Source organism: Lactuca virosa, chromosome 4 (genome assembly GCF_052849685.1).
Source record: "Lactuca virosa cultivar CGN04683 chromosome 4, Lactuca_virosa_CGN04683_v6, whole genome shotgun sequence".
Classification (NCBI taxonomy): domain Eukaryota; kingdom Viridiplantae; phylum Streptophyta; class Magnoliopsida; order Asterales; family Asteraceae; genus Lactuca; species Lactuca virosa.
This window is the reverse complement of record NC_136429.1, coordinates 350,764,550-350,782,373: the sequence shown is the minus strand read 5'-3', so window position 1 is coordinate 350,782,373 and position 17,824 is coordinate 350,764,550. Positions and strand designations below refer to the sequence as shown.

The 17,824-nt window shown below is 37.3% G+C and overlaps 1 protein-coding gene and 1 non-coding gene across 2 annotated transcripts; one reads left to right on the top strand and one right to left on the bottom strand.

Annotated features, from left to right (window-relative positions):
* Positions 1–8,833: 8,833 nt before the first annotated feature.
* Positions 8,834–8,940, bottom strand: LOC145110436 (small nucleolar RNA R71). The gene has a single exon (XR_013709813.1). It is a non-coding gene; the product is annotated as a small nucleolar RNA R71 (small nucleolar RNA).
* An 8,147-nt stretch (positions 8,941–17,087) lies between these two features.
* LOC145106234 (uncharacterized) lies at positions 17,088–17,579 on the top strand. Its single transcript, XM_079043250.1, has one exon. It carries the CDS (start codon positions 17,088–17,090, stop codon positions 17,577–17,579), a length of 492 nt encoding a protein of 163 aa, XP_078899376.1.
* The last annotated feature ends 245 nt before the right edge of the window (positions 17,580–17,824 follow it).

Genomic DNA, 17,824 nt, shown 5'->3' with positions numbered 1-17,824 from the left:
TGCCAATCCTAGCCCACGTCGTTGCCGCCAACCATCCAACTCCGTCGTTGGTTCCTTTGCCGACGAGGAACAAGAACAGGTGCCTTTTTCTACTGCCGCTCCTGTACTCGGTGGGTTTCGCACCACCTTCTCCCTCCCCAATGTCTCTGCTGCTTTCACCACATTCAAAGACGAAGGCTGGCTTGGGGTGTCACGACAGTAGGCAATCGGAAGAGCAGTCCGCGGTGTCATTGCTGCTGTTTCCGATAGAAGTCGCCCAGCTCTTCTTCTTCTGTTTCGTCGTCGTTCGTCGGTGCTATGTCCCAGCTCCGTCTGCCGCTGCTAACATCGGCTGTTAGCGTTGCTGTTGCTGCCGTTCGTTGTACGCCACCAGGTGGGTGACTACATTCAGATCTCGTGCAATGCATGTGTGTGCTAGTGTGTGTGTTGTGTGATTAGAAACTAAAAGATAACCACCAGCACCACTGTGAGGTGGTGGCGATCAACCCCGACCACCACCTGCCGCCACAAGGGTGGTTGTGTGTGTGTTATATTGTGTGTGTTCTTTTTGGATAATATGTTGTAAAATGTATTGTTTGGCCGAATTAATCAAGGAAAAACCCACCACCACCACTATGTGGTGGTGGCTGCCGCCTTCTGCCGCCACCAGCCGACGTGTTGGGTGACGGTGTGCATTTATGAGTGATTGGATTGCTAATTGAGTTTCTTGGACATGTTTTTGACTAGAATCATAACCACCATCAACACAAGGTGGTGGCCGCCGCCATGAGCCACCGTTGACCACCACTACCCGAGGTTGTAGTGGGTGGTGCCCGACTTATATAACATAAATTGACCTAAAAACTTAACAAATGGACTAATTGGCACGCGATTGGGTTGGAAACCCTAATTAGGGTTCAGAAAACCCTAATTTTGGATATGTTAGCTTCGAATTGTCGGGACCCGATTTTGGACCTTAATGGGTTAAGTAAGAACACATAACCCTAATCGTCATTTTATGTGAAAAACCCTAATTAGGGTTGGGTTCTTGTTGGGCCATTTCTTGGACTAAGTTGTTATGGGCCTTCATGGGCCCGTTGGGAACAGGTTCATGGACTAATGAAATTATTAGGCTTTCGGATTAGGCCCATTGGAAAGGCTTGGGCCCAATTTAGAAAATTAGGCTATAAGTGGGCCATAATTTGGCCTTGATGATTATGAGATATTGGGCCATCGGAATACCACATGTTTGGACTAGAATAAATGGTTTGGCCTTAAGGTAAGACCATGTAGAGGTTTGGGCCCAATTTGGAAAATTAGGCCATATGATGCGCCTTGTTGATTATTTAGCTTTTGGGCCTTCAGAGTGTGAGTTTGGGCCTTGGTTTTGAACCAAGCTAGGTTAGGGGTAAAATGGTCCTTTTACCCCAAGTGTGGATTTATGGTTATGCATTGAAACCCAAATGGTTAATTGGGTTTTGTCATGATGATTGACAGTTCGGGGATAGGTCAGCCAGCAGCGAGTGATGTATTCGCGGGATTTCAGCAATGTGAGGTGAGTCTCCTCACAATACCAATGGGTCGAAGGCACCAAGGCCGGCCCATTATATGTTGTGTGGTATGCTAGCCATTATGTGTTATGTAGTATGCTAGCTATTATGTTTTATGTTGTATGCTAGTTATTTCTGTGATACATGGTATGCTGGTTGACTCTGTGTTACTTGCATGAAAGACCATGGGAGGTGCCCATGGCACTTGGTTATAAGACCATGTGAGGGTTCACATGGCGTTCCAGGTAAAGACCATGGGGGTGCCCATGGCACTTGGTCATAAGACCATGTGGAGGTGCCCATGTCATTCCAAATAAGACCATGTGGGGGTGCCCATGGCACTTGGTTATAAGACCATGTGGGGGTGCCTATGACATTCCAAGTAAGACCATGGAGGGTTCCCATGGCACATAGGTGTAAGACCGGGGGTAACCATCTCATCCTGGAGTAAGACCCTGGAGGGTTTGCAGGGCATCCTAATGCGTTTATATGCATGGCTTATGTGGTTCATATGGCTTATGTGATTGATTTGGTTTATGCGGTTATGTGGATTATGTGGGGTATGCTCTGGGGAACTCACTAAGCTCTGTGCTTACAGTTTTGTTTATGGTTTCAGGTATCATCGATTTGCAAAGCAAGGGACCGACTTGATCGCAACGCACACCCATGTTTTCCGCAATATGTGATTTTCGGATGAACTCGGATAAATGTTTTTAATTAGCAACGTTTTTGGAATGTTTGGATTAAATGATATCTGTGTTTTGACTATAATAAAAATGAAAATTTTACCCTTGATTTTTGGGTCGTTACATTTTAGAACCATATAATTATGTGGACTTTTGTTATGATAAGGTTGGTCCAAGTGGTACAAAAGATGTTTAAGTGAATCTTCATCAGAAAAGAATGAAACACCAATTAGGAAAGAAAAATTGAAAGCTAACAGTCATAAATCAACTGAGGAATTAATTGCAAAGAAAAGAAAAATGAATGCAAGATACAGAAAGAATTTGACTAAAGGAAAACAATTTCAGAAGAAAGTTGGAATGAACTCAAATCAAAGCTCTGTCAATTCATCGAGATCTTTTAATCAAAATGCTGATTCATCTAGAATTCTGAAACCAAAATCAAGTTATTTACCAAAGTCACAGTCTTTAAAACTGATTGCTAAAACAAAAGATTTTAAGGTTGAAAAAAAATTGCTTTAGAACCAGAAATCAATCTCAAAGAATACGAAGCAAAGTTGAAAAATGAAGAAAAAGTGTTTTAAAAAAGGATGGCTCCAAAATTAAAAGAATATATTCTCCAAAAACCAAATTTTGTTGAAATCAATCTTTGTGATAACAAAATTGAAGTTTTTAAAATGGAAAAAAATGGATGAACCATACTTTGAAAAGAAAATCCTTTTAGGTTGATAAAACAAATATTTTTCCTATGAAAAAGAACTTCTCACATGGACCCAAGTTGGTTTGGGTTCCTAAACCTTTTTAAAATTTGCAGGTTATGCGTAACGAACAGTATGATTCGAAATGGTACATAGATAGTTGTTGTTTTCGTCACAAGACAGGAAGGAATATGGAATTAAGAGAATTTCAGAGTTTAAAGGATGGCGGAAAAGTGAAGTATGGAAACAACGCAACTAGAGAAATAAAGGCATATTGCATGATAACAAATGGAGAATTCACAATTCGGAAGGTAGCTTATGATGAAGGCTTGCAACACAATCTAATTAGTGTTTCTCAATTGGTTGTACTTACAGGTCTAAAAGTGTGTTTTGATGAAGAAGGTTCAAAAATCATAGAAAAAAGAATTCTAAAGCTGTTCTTCTGAAATCAAGAAGGAAAGGAGAATTGTCTGCTATGAATCTACATCTAATTAAAAGGAAACCTTCTATATGCTTGCTTACGAAAGAGTCTTTGGATGATAGTTGGTTATGGCACATAAGGGTTTCTCATATGAATTTCAAGGATATTAACAAGCTCGTAATTGGTGATCTTGTATGCACACTACCTCTTCTGAAATTTGAAAAGGAACATTTATGTGTGGTATGTGAGCTCGGAAAGCAAAGCAGAAAGAGTCATTCATCCATCATAAATACCAAAATCATTGAGCCACTAGGATTATTCATATTGATCTTTGTGGTCCTTCAGCCATCGAAAGTATTGGTGGTAACAAATATATTTTGGTTATTGTTGATGTTTTTTATTGATTTACTTCGGTACTCTTTCTTAGACTGAAATGAAATGCAACTCAGATGATGATAGATTTCATCAAGCAGGTTCAGCTACAACTGTGAAACCAGTTCGGAAAATTCATAGTGATAACGGTTCAGAATTTAAAAATCATGCGTTTGAAGAATTCTTGACAAACAAAGGAATATTTCATAATTTCTCTTTTGCTTACAATCCACAGCAGAATGGTGTATTTGAAAGATGAAATCGTTTTATCTGTGAAGTTGCAAGGACAATGCTTTCATTTGTAAATCTTCATCTCTATTTCTGGGCTGACGCGGTTGCAACTGCTTGTTTTACTCAGAACTGCTCTTACATTAACAAACGATTTCTGATTACTCCATATGAAATCATGAACAATCGGAAACCCAACATTAAATTCTTTCATGTGTTTGGATCCAGGTGCTTTTTATTCAACTGAACAAATTTGATGAAAAAGCCGATGAAGGAATATTTATGGGGTATTCATTTACCTCAAAGGCATATAGTGTTCTGAACAAAAGATCAAAGAAATTTGAAGAAAGCTGCTATGTTACATTTGATGACAGTTACATGAAGAAATATCAAAAAGAAGATTGTCAATCTGGAGAAAGTTTTCCATCATCAAATTCTAAGACTATTCCTCTTATGAATTTATATGAGGATTTTCAAAATTTGTTTGATGAACCTGAAAAGGGAATTTCCTCAGAATAAAACGCCAAGGAAAATCATGAGGATGAATTAATCAAGATTGTTGATGAAGCTGTTGAAGATATCGAGGATCCTCCCAAACAACCAATTTCGATTGTATCTCAGCCAGAACCTTTTGATGCTCCAATCCAGGGGGAGAGTTCCACTCCAACCTTCAATATTGATGTTCCACTCCAGGGGGAGAATTCAATTCCGAATGCTGGGTCATTTTCAAATTTCCAGGGGGAGAATAATGAAAATAATAACTCGGATGCACAATCGAAATTGAAGAAATTTTTTCTAAAATTGATCCAGCCTATGATCAGAACTATCCACCAATGACAAAATGGACTAAAGATAATCCTCCATCTCAAGTGATCGGAGATCATTCATCAAGATTTCTTACTTGTGCTCAACAAAAAGCGAAGGAAACTGCATTATTTTCTAAATTGGAAATTTGCGTGTTTAGTTCTTTTATTTCAAAAATTGAACCTAAAACTGTTAAAGTTGCTCTTAATCATGCAAACTGGGTTAAAGCTATGCATGAAGAACTGAATGAGTTTGATCGTAACAAAGTTTGGCGATTGGTTCCTAATCCTGAAGATGTGTCCATGGTTAGAATGAAATGGGTATTCAGAAATAAGATGGATAAAGAAGGAAAAGCCATTTGCAAAAAGGAATAATTAGTCGTTAAAGGTTATTGCCAAGAAGAAGGAATTGATTATGAAGAGGGGTTCACACCTGTGGCTAGACTTGAATCAGTTCACATATTTCTCGCCTATGCTGCTCACAAAAACTTTGAAGTATATGAAATGGATGTGAAGTGTGGATTTCTGAATTGAGAAGTTGAAGAAATAGTTTACGTCGAGCAACCTCCAGGCTTAGTGAATGAAAATTTTCTGAATCACTATTATATTCTAGACAAAGTAGTGTATGGTCTTAAACAAGCTCTGAGGGCATAATATGAAACTCGAAGTCGTTTTCTTAAACAGTCTAAATGCAAACAAGGTTCTGTTGATCCTACTTTCTTTTGGAAGAAGGAAGGTAACCATTTAATGATAGTTCATATTTATGTTGATGACATTATTTTCGGATTAACAAATCCTAACTTAATTGTTGAATTCTGAAAACTAATGGAAACAAAATTTGAAATGAGTTCTATGGGTAAAATTAACTTTTTCCTTGGGTAAAATTAACTTTTTCCTTGGCTTAAATATAAGACAAAGTTTGGAGAGAATATTCATCAATAAAGAAGCATTCACAAAAACATTACTAGCTAAATTCAGAATGTTGGGTGATTCAAAAGTAAAAGTCCCTATGGCGCTCGGAACAAAAGTCACTCCTTCTCTTGATAAACCAGCAACGAACATCACTTTATTTCGACAAATTATCATATCTTTGTTGTATCTAACATCCAGTCATCCCGACATAATGTTTGTTGCGTGTTACTATGTCAGGTTTCAAGCGAATCCTCGAGAACCTCACATGCTGGCAGTGAAGAATATTTTCCTGTATTTGAAGGGAACTACTTCTCTTAGTTTATGGTATCCATCAAATTCTGGATTCTTTGCGCAAGCGTACTCCGATGCTGACTTAGGAGGCTGTGATCTTGATCGGAAAAGCACATCAGGTGGATGTCAGTTTCTGGATGGCAAGCTCGTCAGTTGGCAATCTAAGAAACAAACTTGTGTATCCTTATCTAGAGCTGAAGCAGAATACATTGCAACATCACCATGTACATCCCAAGTGGTGTGGATTCAGAACCAGCTAAGAGACTATGGAATCAATTTGTAACGAATTCCTCTATATTGTGATTTCGAAAGTTCCATAAGAATCTACCACAATCCTGTGCGACATTCCAAAAGAAGCATATAACACTGAGATACCATTTTATTAAGGATCACGTTGAAGATGGAAATATGGAAGTTCACTTTATTCATTCCTCAGATCAATTGGCTGACATATTCACAAAGGCATTACCAGAAGTATCATTTAATCGAATTCTGCAACTGTTGGGAATGATTGAAGCGGACTCAGTTCGGAATCCACTTTGTAATTGATATTCCAATATTTATACACATTTTTAGGCAATATTTTAATACATTTTAATTAATATTTTTTGTTATTTGCAAATACAAGTGGTACTTATAAGATTGAATTGTATTTTGCAGCCAAAAGGAGCAATCTTGAAGAATAAGGACCAAAAGCGACGAGAAGCGGAACTTTGGAGGATTGAAGAATTAAAAGAAGAAAATCCCAGCGAAAACTTAACTCACGACATGGACTTCACTTACACGATGTGGAGTAGGTGAATCTAAAAGATAAGTGCACGGGATGTAAGAGTCCTTGCCCGATAAGGATTCACCTAATTCATGACGTGAAATTATAATTCACGACGTGAAGTGCAAAATTACAAAAACTATATAAATCCTTGGCACTTATGATTTGGAGAGTTCTTCTAGATATTGGAGGGTTTAGAAGATGAATTCAGAAGGAAAAGACGCCAGAGAATTCAAGTATTAAGCATCCAAGGAAGAAGAAGTGGTTGAAGATTATAACTTCTATGTTATGTTGGTACATTTAACTATGTTTTCAGTTGTTGAATTTGTGTGTTTGAATTCAGACATGAGTAGTTGAATCTAGCTGCTTTTGTTTAGCTAGATGAAGCTTCAACTCATGGTTTGGTTTATTAGTATGCATGTTACTAGTTGGTTAAATGCTTGTGTTTGATTGTTAATACCTAGCATGCTAATATTTGATACTTAAGTTGCTTGAATTCATGTTCTGTGAAGCTTAGTGACTATTAAATTGCATGAACTTGACACCTGGTAATTTAGTGACCATAACATTACTAGAGCTAGGATCGAACCAATCTTAGAAAAGTAATTAAAGTTATTAAATTTGGTTGTGCTGGAGAACATAAATTGTGACTATAATTATGTTTGTTTAATCAATCTTATATTGCCCCATTCATAATTCATAATTGATTATGTGTTAAATTATGTGTGACCATGCATAGTTCTACATGAATTAGTTAAACATTAGTGATAATATAATAATTGGTAACCAACGTGAATTATCCATAAATTAGTAACTAACCATTGAGGAGAAGTGGATTCAAACTAAACAAAAGTGTTTTAGTCATTGACTGAATTTGGTAATTAAGTTAGTAAGTTTGTCTGAACTTGCAAAATCCGATAAAAACCAATTAAACTTTTACTTGTTCTTAGATTATTTTTTAGCAGTTAAATTATTTAAAACCGTTCCCTGCGATCGACACCCCGCTTACCCAAAGCTCTACTATAATCTGACTAGGTACACTACTTATAGGTGCATAGTTAGCAGAAGTTTGTTAGGATATAAATTTAAAATTTGATATGTAAAATTAGTTCACATCAAGTTTTTGGTGTCGTTGTTGGGGAACGGCTATTTAGGTTAAAATTTATTTGTTTTAGGTCAATAGATCCTTTTTGTGGGATAAAACCTGCAAAAAGTTAATTTTGAGCATTTGTGTATTTTTTTTTACAACTGAACTCACAATGTGATCCTTAAGCTCACGACGTGAGCTCAGTCATTTACGTTTGTTTTCATTTTTTCATTTCTGTTTAGATTTTTGCGACATCACAACGTGGTATAATTAGTGACGACGTGGTGAACTTTCAGTAGGCATTTTTAAGTAGTTTTAGTTCAATTGTACGTTTTTTTTTGTTTTTGTTGCATTACTACACGACTCGAGGATCCAAAACACATTTGATACCACCGCTTGAAGATCTAGAGTCGGCCCTTTGTAAAAAGACGGATAAAAACGCAGGAAAAACCAACCCACCAAAGAAGTCACCTTTCAAAGCTCTTAAATCTGTTTTCGGAAAGAAGAAGGGGAAGAACGTTGGTGAATCAAGCAATTCCTCAAAGAACGAAAGCAAGTTAGAAAGCTTTGAGCAAAATCCTAATCTTCATGAATCTGATTCTGAATCAGAAACCAATAAAGAAAAAAGCGAACCCGCAGACGAGCCAAAAGACGAGATGACGAATATTGCCAACATGTCCATGGAGGCATATAAGAAAATAATCCGAGAGGATACCGGTCCCGATCTCGTGCAACCAGCAATTCCTGCCACCGCAACATTCAAGCTGAAGGGACATATTCTTTCCATGCTTAAGGAAGTCCCATTTTCCGGGAAAGATAAGGAGGATGCTTACAAGCACCTTGATGAAGTCAATGACATAGCTGATTACTTTAACATCCTGAATGTTCCAAGAGAGATGGTGCTTTTGAGAATGCTTCTTGTTACTTTCAAAGGAAGTGCTGAAGATTGGTTGAAGGCACTACCACACGGTGCAATTACTAATTGGGTGCAAATCCGTGAACATTTCTTAGAACATTTTTGCCGAAATTCTAAAGTTGTTAAACTCAAGAAAGCCATAGTAAACTTTGAGCAACAACCGGGTGAGTCACTCTACGAGGCATGGGAGAGATACAAAGGCTTGATAATAAATTGTCCCCAAAATGATTTGAATGAGAAAAAAGAAGTATGAATCTTCTATGATGGGGTAAACATGATGAAAAGGAAACTCCTTGACTCTTAAGGACCGTTAACAAAAAAAATCCCAGTGAGTTTAAGAAATTTATTGAAGAGTTTTCCAAACATTCGCGTGAATACAACAATCCGAGACATGACAGAGCGAAGGGAATTGGGAGTGGCACCTCTGAAGATATGGCTGTTGTTTTAGCTATGCTAAACACCATGGACCGAAGAATGAAAAATATGGACCAATCTATACATGTTATTTGAGTTGGTTGTGAAAGATGAAATGGTCCATATTTCACCAAAGATTATCACCACTACTAGAAAACAGCCCTTTAATGACGCGCAAACAATGACACGCGCTGATAGAGGGCACACATTTGTGCGTGCCATAAAAAATAATGTCAGTTTTGCAAAATTTGAAGGATAGAGGACACGCATTTGTGCGTGACCTAAATTAGTGTCAAAAAGAAAAAAAGGAAATGCAGAGGGTGCCTTTCATCAAATGTGTGTCATCTAAGTGTGTCGCTTTATAATTTTTTAATTAAACACGCGTTTTAAGGCGAGATTTCACCTGCCTATTGGATCCCAAAAATGAAAACCCCCCGCCTCTTCCAATTAGCAAGAAAAGTCCCTAGGGCCTTCGTCTTCAAAGCAGCATCGCACCACCACCTAACCTCCGATCTCGCACCGCCAAGTGTCTCCGACCATCTTCTCCAACCATTCTTTCTGTCGCACTACACCGATAACAAAACCCCCCATCATGATATGCTACTGTTTGTATTTCTTTCAATCAAGATTAAATCATTCATGTCACAGGTGCTCATGCTTCACGTTCGTATGATAAAACCCTAACCGTAAATGTCACACCCCAAAACCGGAACGACGGAAACGTTCTGGGGCGGAGGACATCATGTTTAGTATCACAAGACATGCATCATAGTAATCAAAGTAATAAACAACCATTTCATTAGAAAGAAAGTGTTTACAAAGTATGCGGTTCACATAATATAGAATACATAGCAAATAACAAAAAGACATGAAGCTATACTGCTCCATCTTCTGAATCCCAGTGCGCGTACCTATCTACTGGTCTCCTGAGAATACAAGTTATTTTGAAAGCGTAGATCAGCATTTAAGCTGGCGAGTTCATAAGATTTAGGTGATGTAAGTGAGTAGTAAGAAAGTTGTAGAAAGTTATAGCAGTTGTAGTAAGTTCTGTTTAGAAACGTTTTCCTGTTCCTCCAGAAAGTTGTCCCATGCTGCAACACCTTATTATATTCGTTCTGTTATAGTATCTTAGTATGTTCTCGTTATAGTATCTTAGTATCTTCTCGTTATAGTATCTTAGTATTCTCTAGTATCTAGCATTTTAGTATCTTGTAGTTATAGAATGAGATGAACCCCTAAACTATACCCCTTATAGTTTACTAGTAATTTACTTGAACTGTTGTTCAAAAGACTCATTTTTCTACTAAGTTATGCTTGTACTTTAAAAACGGAGTTTTGTTAAACTATAAAGTAACATAACATTAAAAGAGTTTTTGAAATGTTTTGACTACTTATAAATGACATAAACAATCCTTTAAAATTTTTTATAACAAACAATTACACAATTATCATTGTGTTCAACTTGTATTCCCCCCTTAAAAGCATTTAAAACAATTTAAAAGATTGATTACGGGGTATGAACTCACCTTATGTGGGTGATTCAAACGAATATGTGCGTCAGGATGAGAAGTTCCACGAATGAAGTCTCAACACTTAACGAGTCCTAAATGACATATAATTGCATATATTGACATAAATATAGTGTTTAGAAGCAACCAAATGCAAGGAAACACCTTATAGGACTAGGAAACACTTTGACTAAGTATTGGAATCACATGTGATTCACTTAAAGCGAGTGTACAGCCACTTGAGTGAGTGTGCGGTCATGGGTGTGCGGCCAGGGAGTGTGCGGCCGCACACTCATGGTAAGGAGTGCACAAAAACGTTTTCCAAGGGTAGGGAGGCTTGTAGGACTAATGCTCATCAAGTGTTGAAGTTGGAAAGGCACTTTGGAGGCCCTTAAGCACTAAACAAAGGGGTGTATGGCCACATGGAGTGTGTGCGGCCGCACACTCCTTGATAAACATGGTTTGGACGTTTTCTAAGGCTCATATCTAGTAAGTAACAGGCTTAGGGAATGGTACTCATAATATAGAAGCCTTTAAGGGTGTTTGAGGGGTGTACGGCCACACCTGTGTGTGCGGCCGCACGCACCATATGTTCTTGAGTTCTGGGCAATTTCTAAGAATAAATCAAGTTTTCTAAACAAGATTCAAGCATAGGGAAGGAGTACTTACGATCCAGAGGCTCGAAAAGGCTCAAAATCACCAAGGACAAGTGTGTGTTCTTGGTGAAATGGATGAAGATTTGAAGATCTAGCCAAAACATGATTTGCAATGGATGAAATCAAAGGATGTTACTAGTTTGAAAGGATTAACAACAAATCAAAGGAATAAAACTTACATTCTTGAAGATCTAGGCTGAAAATCGGATGATAGTTGAGAGAGAAATCGAGTTCTAGGCTTAGGAGGGTGAAAAGGGATGAAAGAAGGCTGAGTCCTAACCTTATGCACGTGAGTGTGCTGCCAGGAGAGGGGTGTGCGCCCGCACACCCATGTGTGCAGCCATACACTCCTTGTGTTGGAGTGTAAGGCCCGGTTTTGATGCTAGAAGTGTACGCGATCCCTTTCTATGCTCAATGCTTGAATGTACAGATCTTTGGACCTTTAAACGGACTCTAAACGAGGCTAAATGAGAGCAGGAATGTGTCTGACACTCAGTTGAGTTGACTGACTCAGGCAAAAATTTAAAAATTTTCAGTTGTCACAGTAAAAACCATGATTCTCAAGGTCGAGAGCAACGACGCCATCAAGAATGTCAAATACATGATCCAGGTTCCTCTTTCTCCTCTATTCTTACCTCTAAATTTGATTTTGAAACTTCTCATCTTCACCTCTATAAAACCCTAACCGGAAAAATCATACAGGTTTTAATTGTGATTTCCTCCTCCATACTCAATCCCTACTTCTACTCTCTACGCATCTCATGTAGGATCCGTTATTTCTCCCTTTTTCTCCTTCTTTTTCTTTGTTTTCTCAGGTACGACATAATTCTCCCCTACTTTTCTGCTTCTGCATCCCATTCTGATACTTTTCAGAGTCGCACACAACACCACAATCACAACCATCACCTGAAGATTTGGTTCTTTTTTATAAAGATCCTCAGGGTTCAATTCAAGGTCCTTTTACTGGTATTGATATTATTAGATGGTTTAAGGCTCGATATTTTGGGATTGATTTGCAAGCGCTTCTTGCAAATGCACCAAATGACTCACCTTTTGCTTTACTTGGTGATGTCATGCCTCACTTTCGTGAAAAAGCCAGACCTCCACCTGGATTTACTGTTGCAAAAAGTGAAATCAATGATGAATCCAATATTCCTAATCCTAATGCTATGATGAAAAATGATCCAAGGTTTCAACATGGGTCAACCACAGAAGCTGAAAATAGGTTCATTGAGTGTCTCATGTCTGGTAGTGGTGGCTCACTGGAGAGGTTTGGGCTTCTGAAGGTATGCAGGGGTATTTTGGGAACCCTGCTTCGATTGCGGCTATGGAAATTGCAAAATTGATTCATCTTGAAAGGCGAAAATCTATGTCTAGTCCTTACTGTCTTGGGTCTGGCCCTCCTAAATCTGACATTCTTCAAGATCCTTCAGTTTTACCTCAGAATCCTCCAAATCCAGAGTTCATGTCTATTCTTTAAGGCTTATCTGAAAGGTCAAACTCTGCTACAAAACAGCAGGGTGAGTAGTTGGTCTAACTTTCCTGTTCAAACCGGGTTGGACCCACTTCAGGGTAAACATTTCCCTCTTCAGACACCATTCGGGGCCCACCAAAGGCTGGAAGGACAGAATCTACCCTCACTGGGTCCACTAACACCTCAAAAGCTTCTATCTGTTATTGCTTATTTTTTCATATCTTAACAATAGCTTTGTTTGATTTATATTCCGTTATAATATATATATATAGTAGGCTATGATCGAGTATTCTATAATGTATATCTGGGTTACTTACATATCAACCACTTTGACATGGTTTATTACTAAACAACAAGTCACACAAAGTTGAAGTATATGAGAATTGAACCTGGGTCAACTACATTTTGAGTATTTTATTACCAAGTGATTACCACCTGGCTAAGAGGTTAAATTATTTACCAAAGAAACTATTGTCAAAATTTAGCGGGTTAATGGAATAGTTAGTATCAAAATTTCCATTGTCACCAGTTTAACATGTTATTGTTATAACAGGTCACAGTACATCAAAACAGTTTAATTTTTGTAAACCATAGTGATTGTATATTATTTTATGACAGTATCTATAATAAAAAAAATATATTTCAACCATTTGAGCACAACTATTTAGGCATAGAGTAAAATAACTGAAATTACCACCAGATTTATACATAAGCTATTGTCGAAGCAGGAACAAGGAAAAGTTAAATAACCAAGACATTATCTGATCAGAGAATTAACAATTGAGAACACTTGACTTGATAAACAAGGTAATTAACTAATAACCCTTGAATTACCATCAGGTTTTGGCTAAAATGGATCCCGGTTCTAATCTTTACGTATATTTCCCAAAAAGCCCCTTGACCAATGCAGTCAAAGTGTTTGACTTTCCATGCATATGTAAAGTGAAGAGATATAGGCTATAGAAAATATCATCATCCCATGCCCATGGTAGACCTGATTCCAGAAGCCCTTTGCAGCATTCTGATTCCGATGTAAATTTCTTTTTTCTTTTTACTTGTGGAGTGATTGATTCCAAATGTTGATAATTTTTTTACTGATTAGTTTTATGTTTTGTTTGATAGGAATGATATACTGAAATAAGGTTTGAAAGATGGATTCTTGAACTTGTTTGCTGGTTGGTGCATCGTATTGTTAAGGTTAATCTTTTTTCATCCCATGCATTTGCTCAGTATGTTTAGTACTGATTTTGGTTTCACATTATCAAGACTATTACTTTTGTGTGTTTTTTTTTGGATTTGGATGTTTATAGGTGTGTTAACGTTGTTTTTTTTTAAATGGATAAGTATTGGTGTAAGAAATTTGGGAACTGAATGTGTTTTTTGGTATGGAATATGTGGTTGATGTTGATGTTGCTGTGGTGAGAATGAGATGAGATTGTGTAGCAGCAACTGTTGATCTCACTTTGTGACAGTGGCAAGAAAAACAAAATGCTTTCTATTGCTCAAGTGAAGTAGGAAATCTGATTTTATAGATATAGATATTAATATATTATGAAATGTTTATTATGGGTAAAAAAAGGAGTTTTAGTTGGTTGCTGAGAATGAGATGATCATGATCATGATACATTAGTTGATGATGATGATGTTGCTGCTGATAGCTATCAAAATGTTCTCATCCTTTGGTAGCTGTGTAGCAGAGCCTAATAATCAATCTCATTATTCTTCAAGGTTAGAAGTCCACGATTTGATATGCTGTCCCTTTCTCTCTATATAGCTAGTGTGGTATAATGACCTAATTGAGAATACTTTTCTGATGCAAAACTGATAACTGATACTACCAGTGTCATAGCAAAGGTGAAAGAGTTAGTTAAAGGCCACAATAAGTTTATTTTGAAATTTAGATCCCATTTCACACTTGAACTTGAGAAGCAACCCTATTAAATTATTATGGATGCTGGAGTATTGCCACTAGTACTCAAAAACATGGACTTAATGAGCTACAAAAAGCCAGATAGGTCACCATTGCGAATGACCTAAGATTCATTTTTTTCAGGGTTGGAGGGTGTTGTGAGCCTGGATGAAAGATTTCTGAACTACAAGAATGATTTGTTCACTCATAAGAGTAGAGAACTGGATCGAGAACTTATTTGAGGTTGCTGTTCAGACATTTTAAGTTACCTTCAACACTAAGGACACTCAAATATCTAATCCGTAGATACAAGTATGTATTACCATTCAAGCTTCACTTTTTCATGTCCTTTCACATTTTCGTATGTCAACATATCAGTTATTGTGCTATTCTGCATTTTATTGAACAAGATTCATGTATACAATATTGATGAATTGATTTTATGTGCTCTACCTTTCCATGATACACAGGTTTTTGTCCGGATTGTGCAACTTATTGACACAGGGTAAGAAAAGGGTATATCCCGTTCTTCTTTTTCTATTTTCATTTTGGAAATCTACTAAAATTCGAGTGTCCACACAACTTATTCAAAGATGGCTCTGCAGGTACTTTTTTTTAATCTTTCTAAAAATTCTTGTTTTATATTTTTATTCAAGTTTTGACACTTTTTCTGAAAGAATATCATGTCTTACATGAATTTTTATTTTAAGATATTTTGCGTTGAATGCAAAATTAGCTATGTCGGGGAGCATGACTCATGATGTGTTGCGTGATTTGCTGGGCATAAAGATGGATATAACAACTTATTCGGTAAAAAAACTATTATAAATTTTGTATTTTGTATTGATTCCAATGTGTTTTCTGAAGTTTGTAGGCTGATTTTTGTTAATCTTTAATAATCAATCTTTTGGTTTAATGTGTTTTTTTTAATGGCAGACGTTGATTGAAGGCAACCAAATTAAGGAAATATATGATATGAAGGACTTTTTTTGACATGATATCGGAAACAAGAAGGTGCCCTTTATAGCAATGTGGTATTAGGTTATATAGTTAGTGAAAACTTCTTAATAACAATGTATAATTAGATCCCTTTAATATCAATGAATTATAATTTCTTGACATGATGTTATTGGAGGAAATTGATTGTTTTGGTATATATTTTTTTCTATATTTTTGTATTATGCGTAAAAGAGTATCATAAAGGCACGTCGTATATGTATATTGTAAATGGTTGCTGAAGTTTATGACACGCAAATGTGTGTCATCTTTATTTATGACAGGGGCTATAATGATACGCAATGCGTGTCCTAATTGCGCGTCATAAGGTTACGACACGCAAATGCGTGTCGTCTTCCTTTATGACAGGGCCTTCCGTGATACGCATTGTGTGTCGTAAATGAGCGTCGTAAATACGTGTCGTAACTGCGCGTCGTAAATGCGCGTCGTCTATAGACGACGCGTAAAAGCGTGTCGTCTCTCGTTATGACAGGGCCTTCCTTGACACGCATTTGCGCGTCGTCTGAGCGTTTTATGACGCATTGCGTGTCGTAAAAGGCTGTTTTTCTAGTAGTGCACTTGGATGAGAATGAAAATAAGAAGGCTCAAATTTGCTACTCTACTGGAGAAAAATATGATGAAGATTGGAGGAAGCCAAAGAAAGAGTGATTACCATATAATGAAAATAAAAAGCAAAAAGAAGAAAATTTTAGGCAAACTGGCCGCAACTTTTATCAAAAATAGCAACCACGTGAAAAGAAGGTCGATTTAGAGTCCATGCTCACTAGATTCATGGAGGCTTCAGAGAAAAGACTTGATGAGACCGATACGGTGATAAGAGACCAACAAATTCTAATGAGCGACCAACAAGCTTTGCTATGGAATCATCAAGCATCAATTCAAAACATCGAAGCTCAACTTGGACATTTAACCATTTGGTTAATGAGCGACTTTCTCCAAAAATTCCCGACAAAAAGCCTCAACCACAAGTTATGGTGATCGAAACTGAAGAAAATACCATTTCTGAATTCCTAGAAGCTTTAGTAGTCGAGCCACATCAGCCCAGACCACAGCCGAAGAGGTTAAAAATTGAAGAAAAAAATAATGTTAAATTCGCGAGACCACGACGTGGTAATTCAACCTCCACGACATGGAGGGAGTCTGAATAGAAAAGTTTGGCAGATACTCGAGTTTTTCGTCCTCTGCTTCCATTTCCATCTCGAGCTAATATGCACCCAATGGAGCAGGAACATTTAAAATTTATAAAGAAAGTGAAGGATATTCCAATAAACACTCCTTTTATTGAATCATTGTCCACAGTTCCTGAATATGCTAAGTTTTTGCAAGACTTACTCGACACTCGCCAACAATTATAGAAGAATTCCAAGCTGATCCTTAGTTAGCAGAGTTCTAAAGTGATAATGCACGAATTACCAAAGAAAATGGGAGATCATGGACGCTTCAGTCTTCCATGTGAATTTGGAAATAACATTAAGACTTATGCTTTAGCCGATTCTGGGGAAAGCATAAATCTAATGCCTTACTCGTTCTATCGAAAGCTAAATCTTCTGGATTTGAAGGCTACTAGCATGACGATTCACATGGCTAATCGTTCAGTGACTTATCCTCGAGGCATAGTTGAGGATATATTGATGAAAATTGGGAAATTTGTTTTCCCAATTGATTTTTTTGTATTGGATAAGAAAGGAGATACCAATCTCCCAATAATTCTTTGTTGCCCTTTACTCAATACTGCTAGAGCTTTGGTAGATATTCGTGGGACCAAACTTACGTTGAGAGTTGGAGATGAAGAAGTTACCTTTGGAGTGGCGGATGGATTTCAGAATAATAATGCTCGTGGTGAAGAATTGAACATAGATGAAGAAAATGAGCTTGAAGAGTTGGAAAAGTAAATGGAAGAAGAAATTCAGTCAATTTAACAAGTCAAGTGTACGAAGCCAAGAGCATCCATTCCAACAGTTTTTGAAGTTTTTGCTTACAAAACTCCAACATCTTTGGTGTGTGAAGAGTGTGAAGAAGATTTAGTCTCCAGTGATGAGGAAGAGGTTACTTGAGAAGTAAACCATCTAACTTTGGAAAATAAGGTTGAACTTATGGAGCTAAAAAGTGAAGACGGAGTAAAACCTCAATTTATGTT

Bases quoted from the DNA above. Each gene is read 5' to 3' on its own strand.
- LOC145106234 (XM_079043250.1), top strand. From the start codon at position 17,088: ATGCACGAATTACCAAAGAAAATGGGAGATCATGGACGCTTCAGTCTT.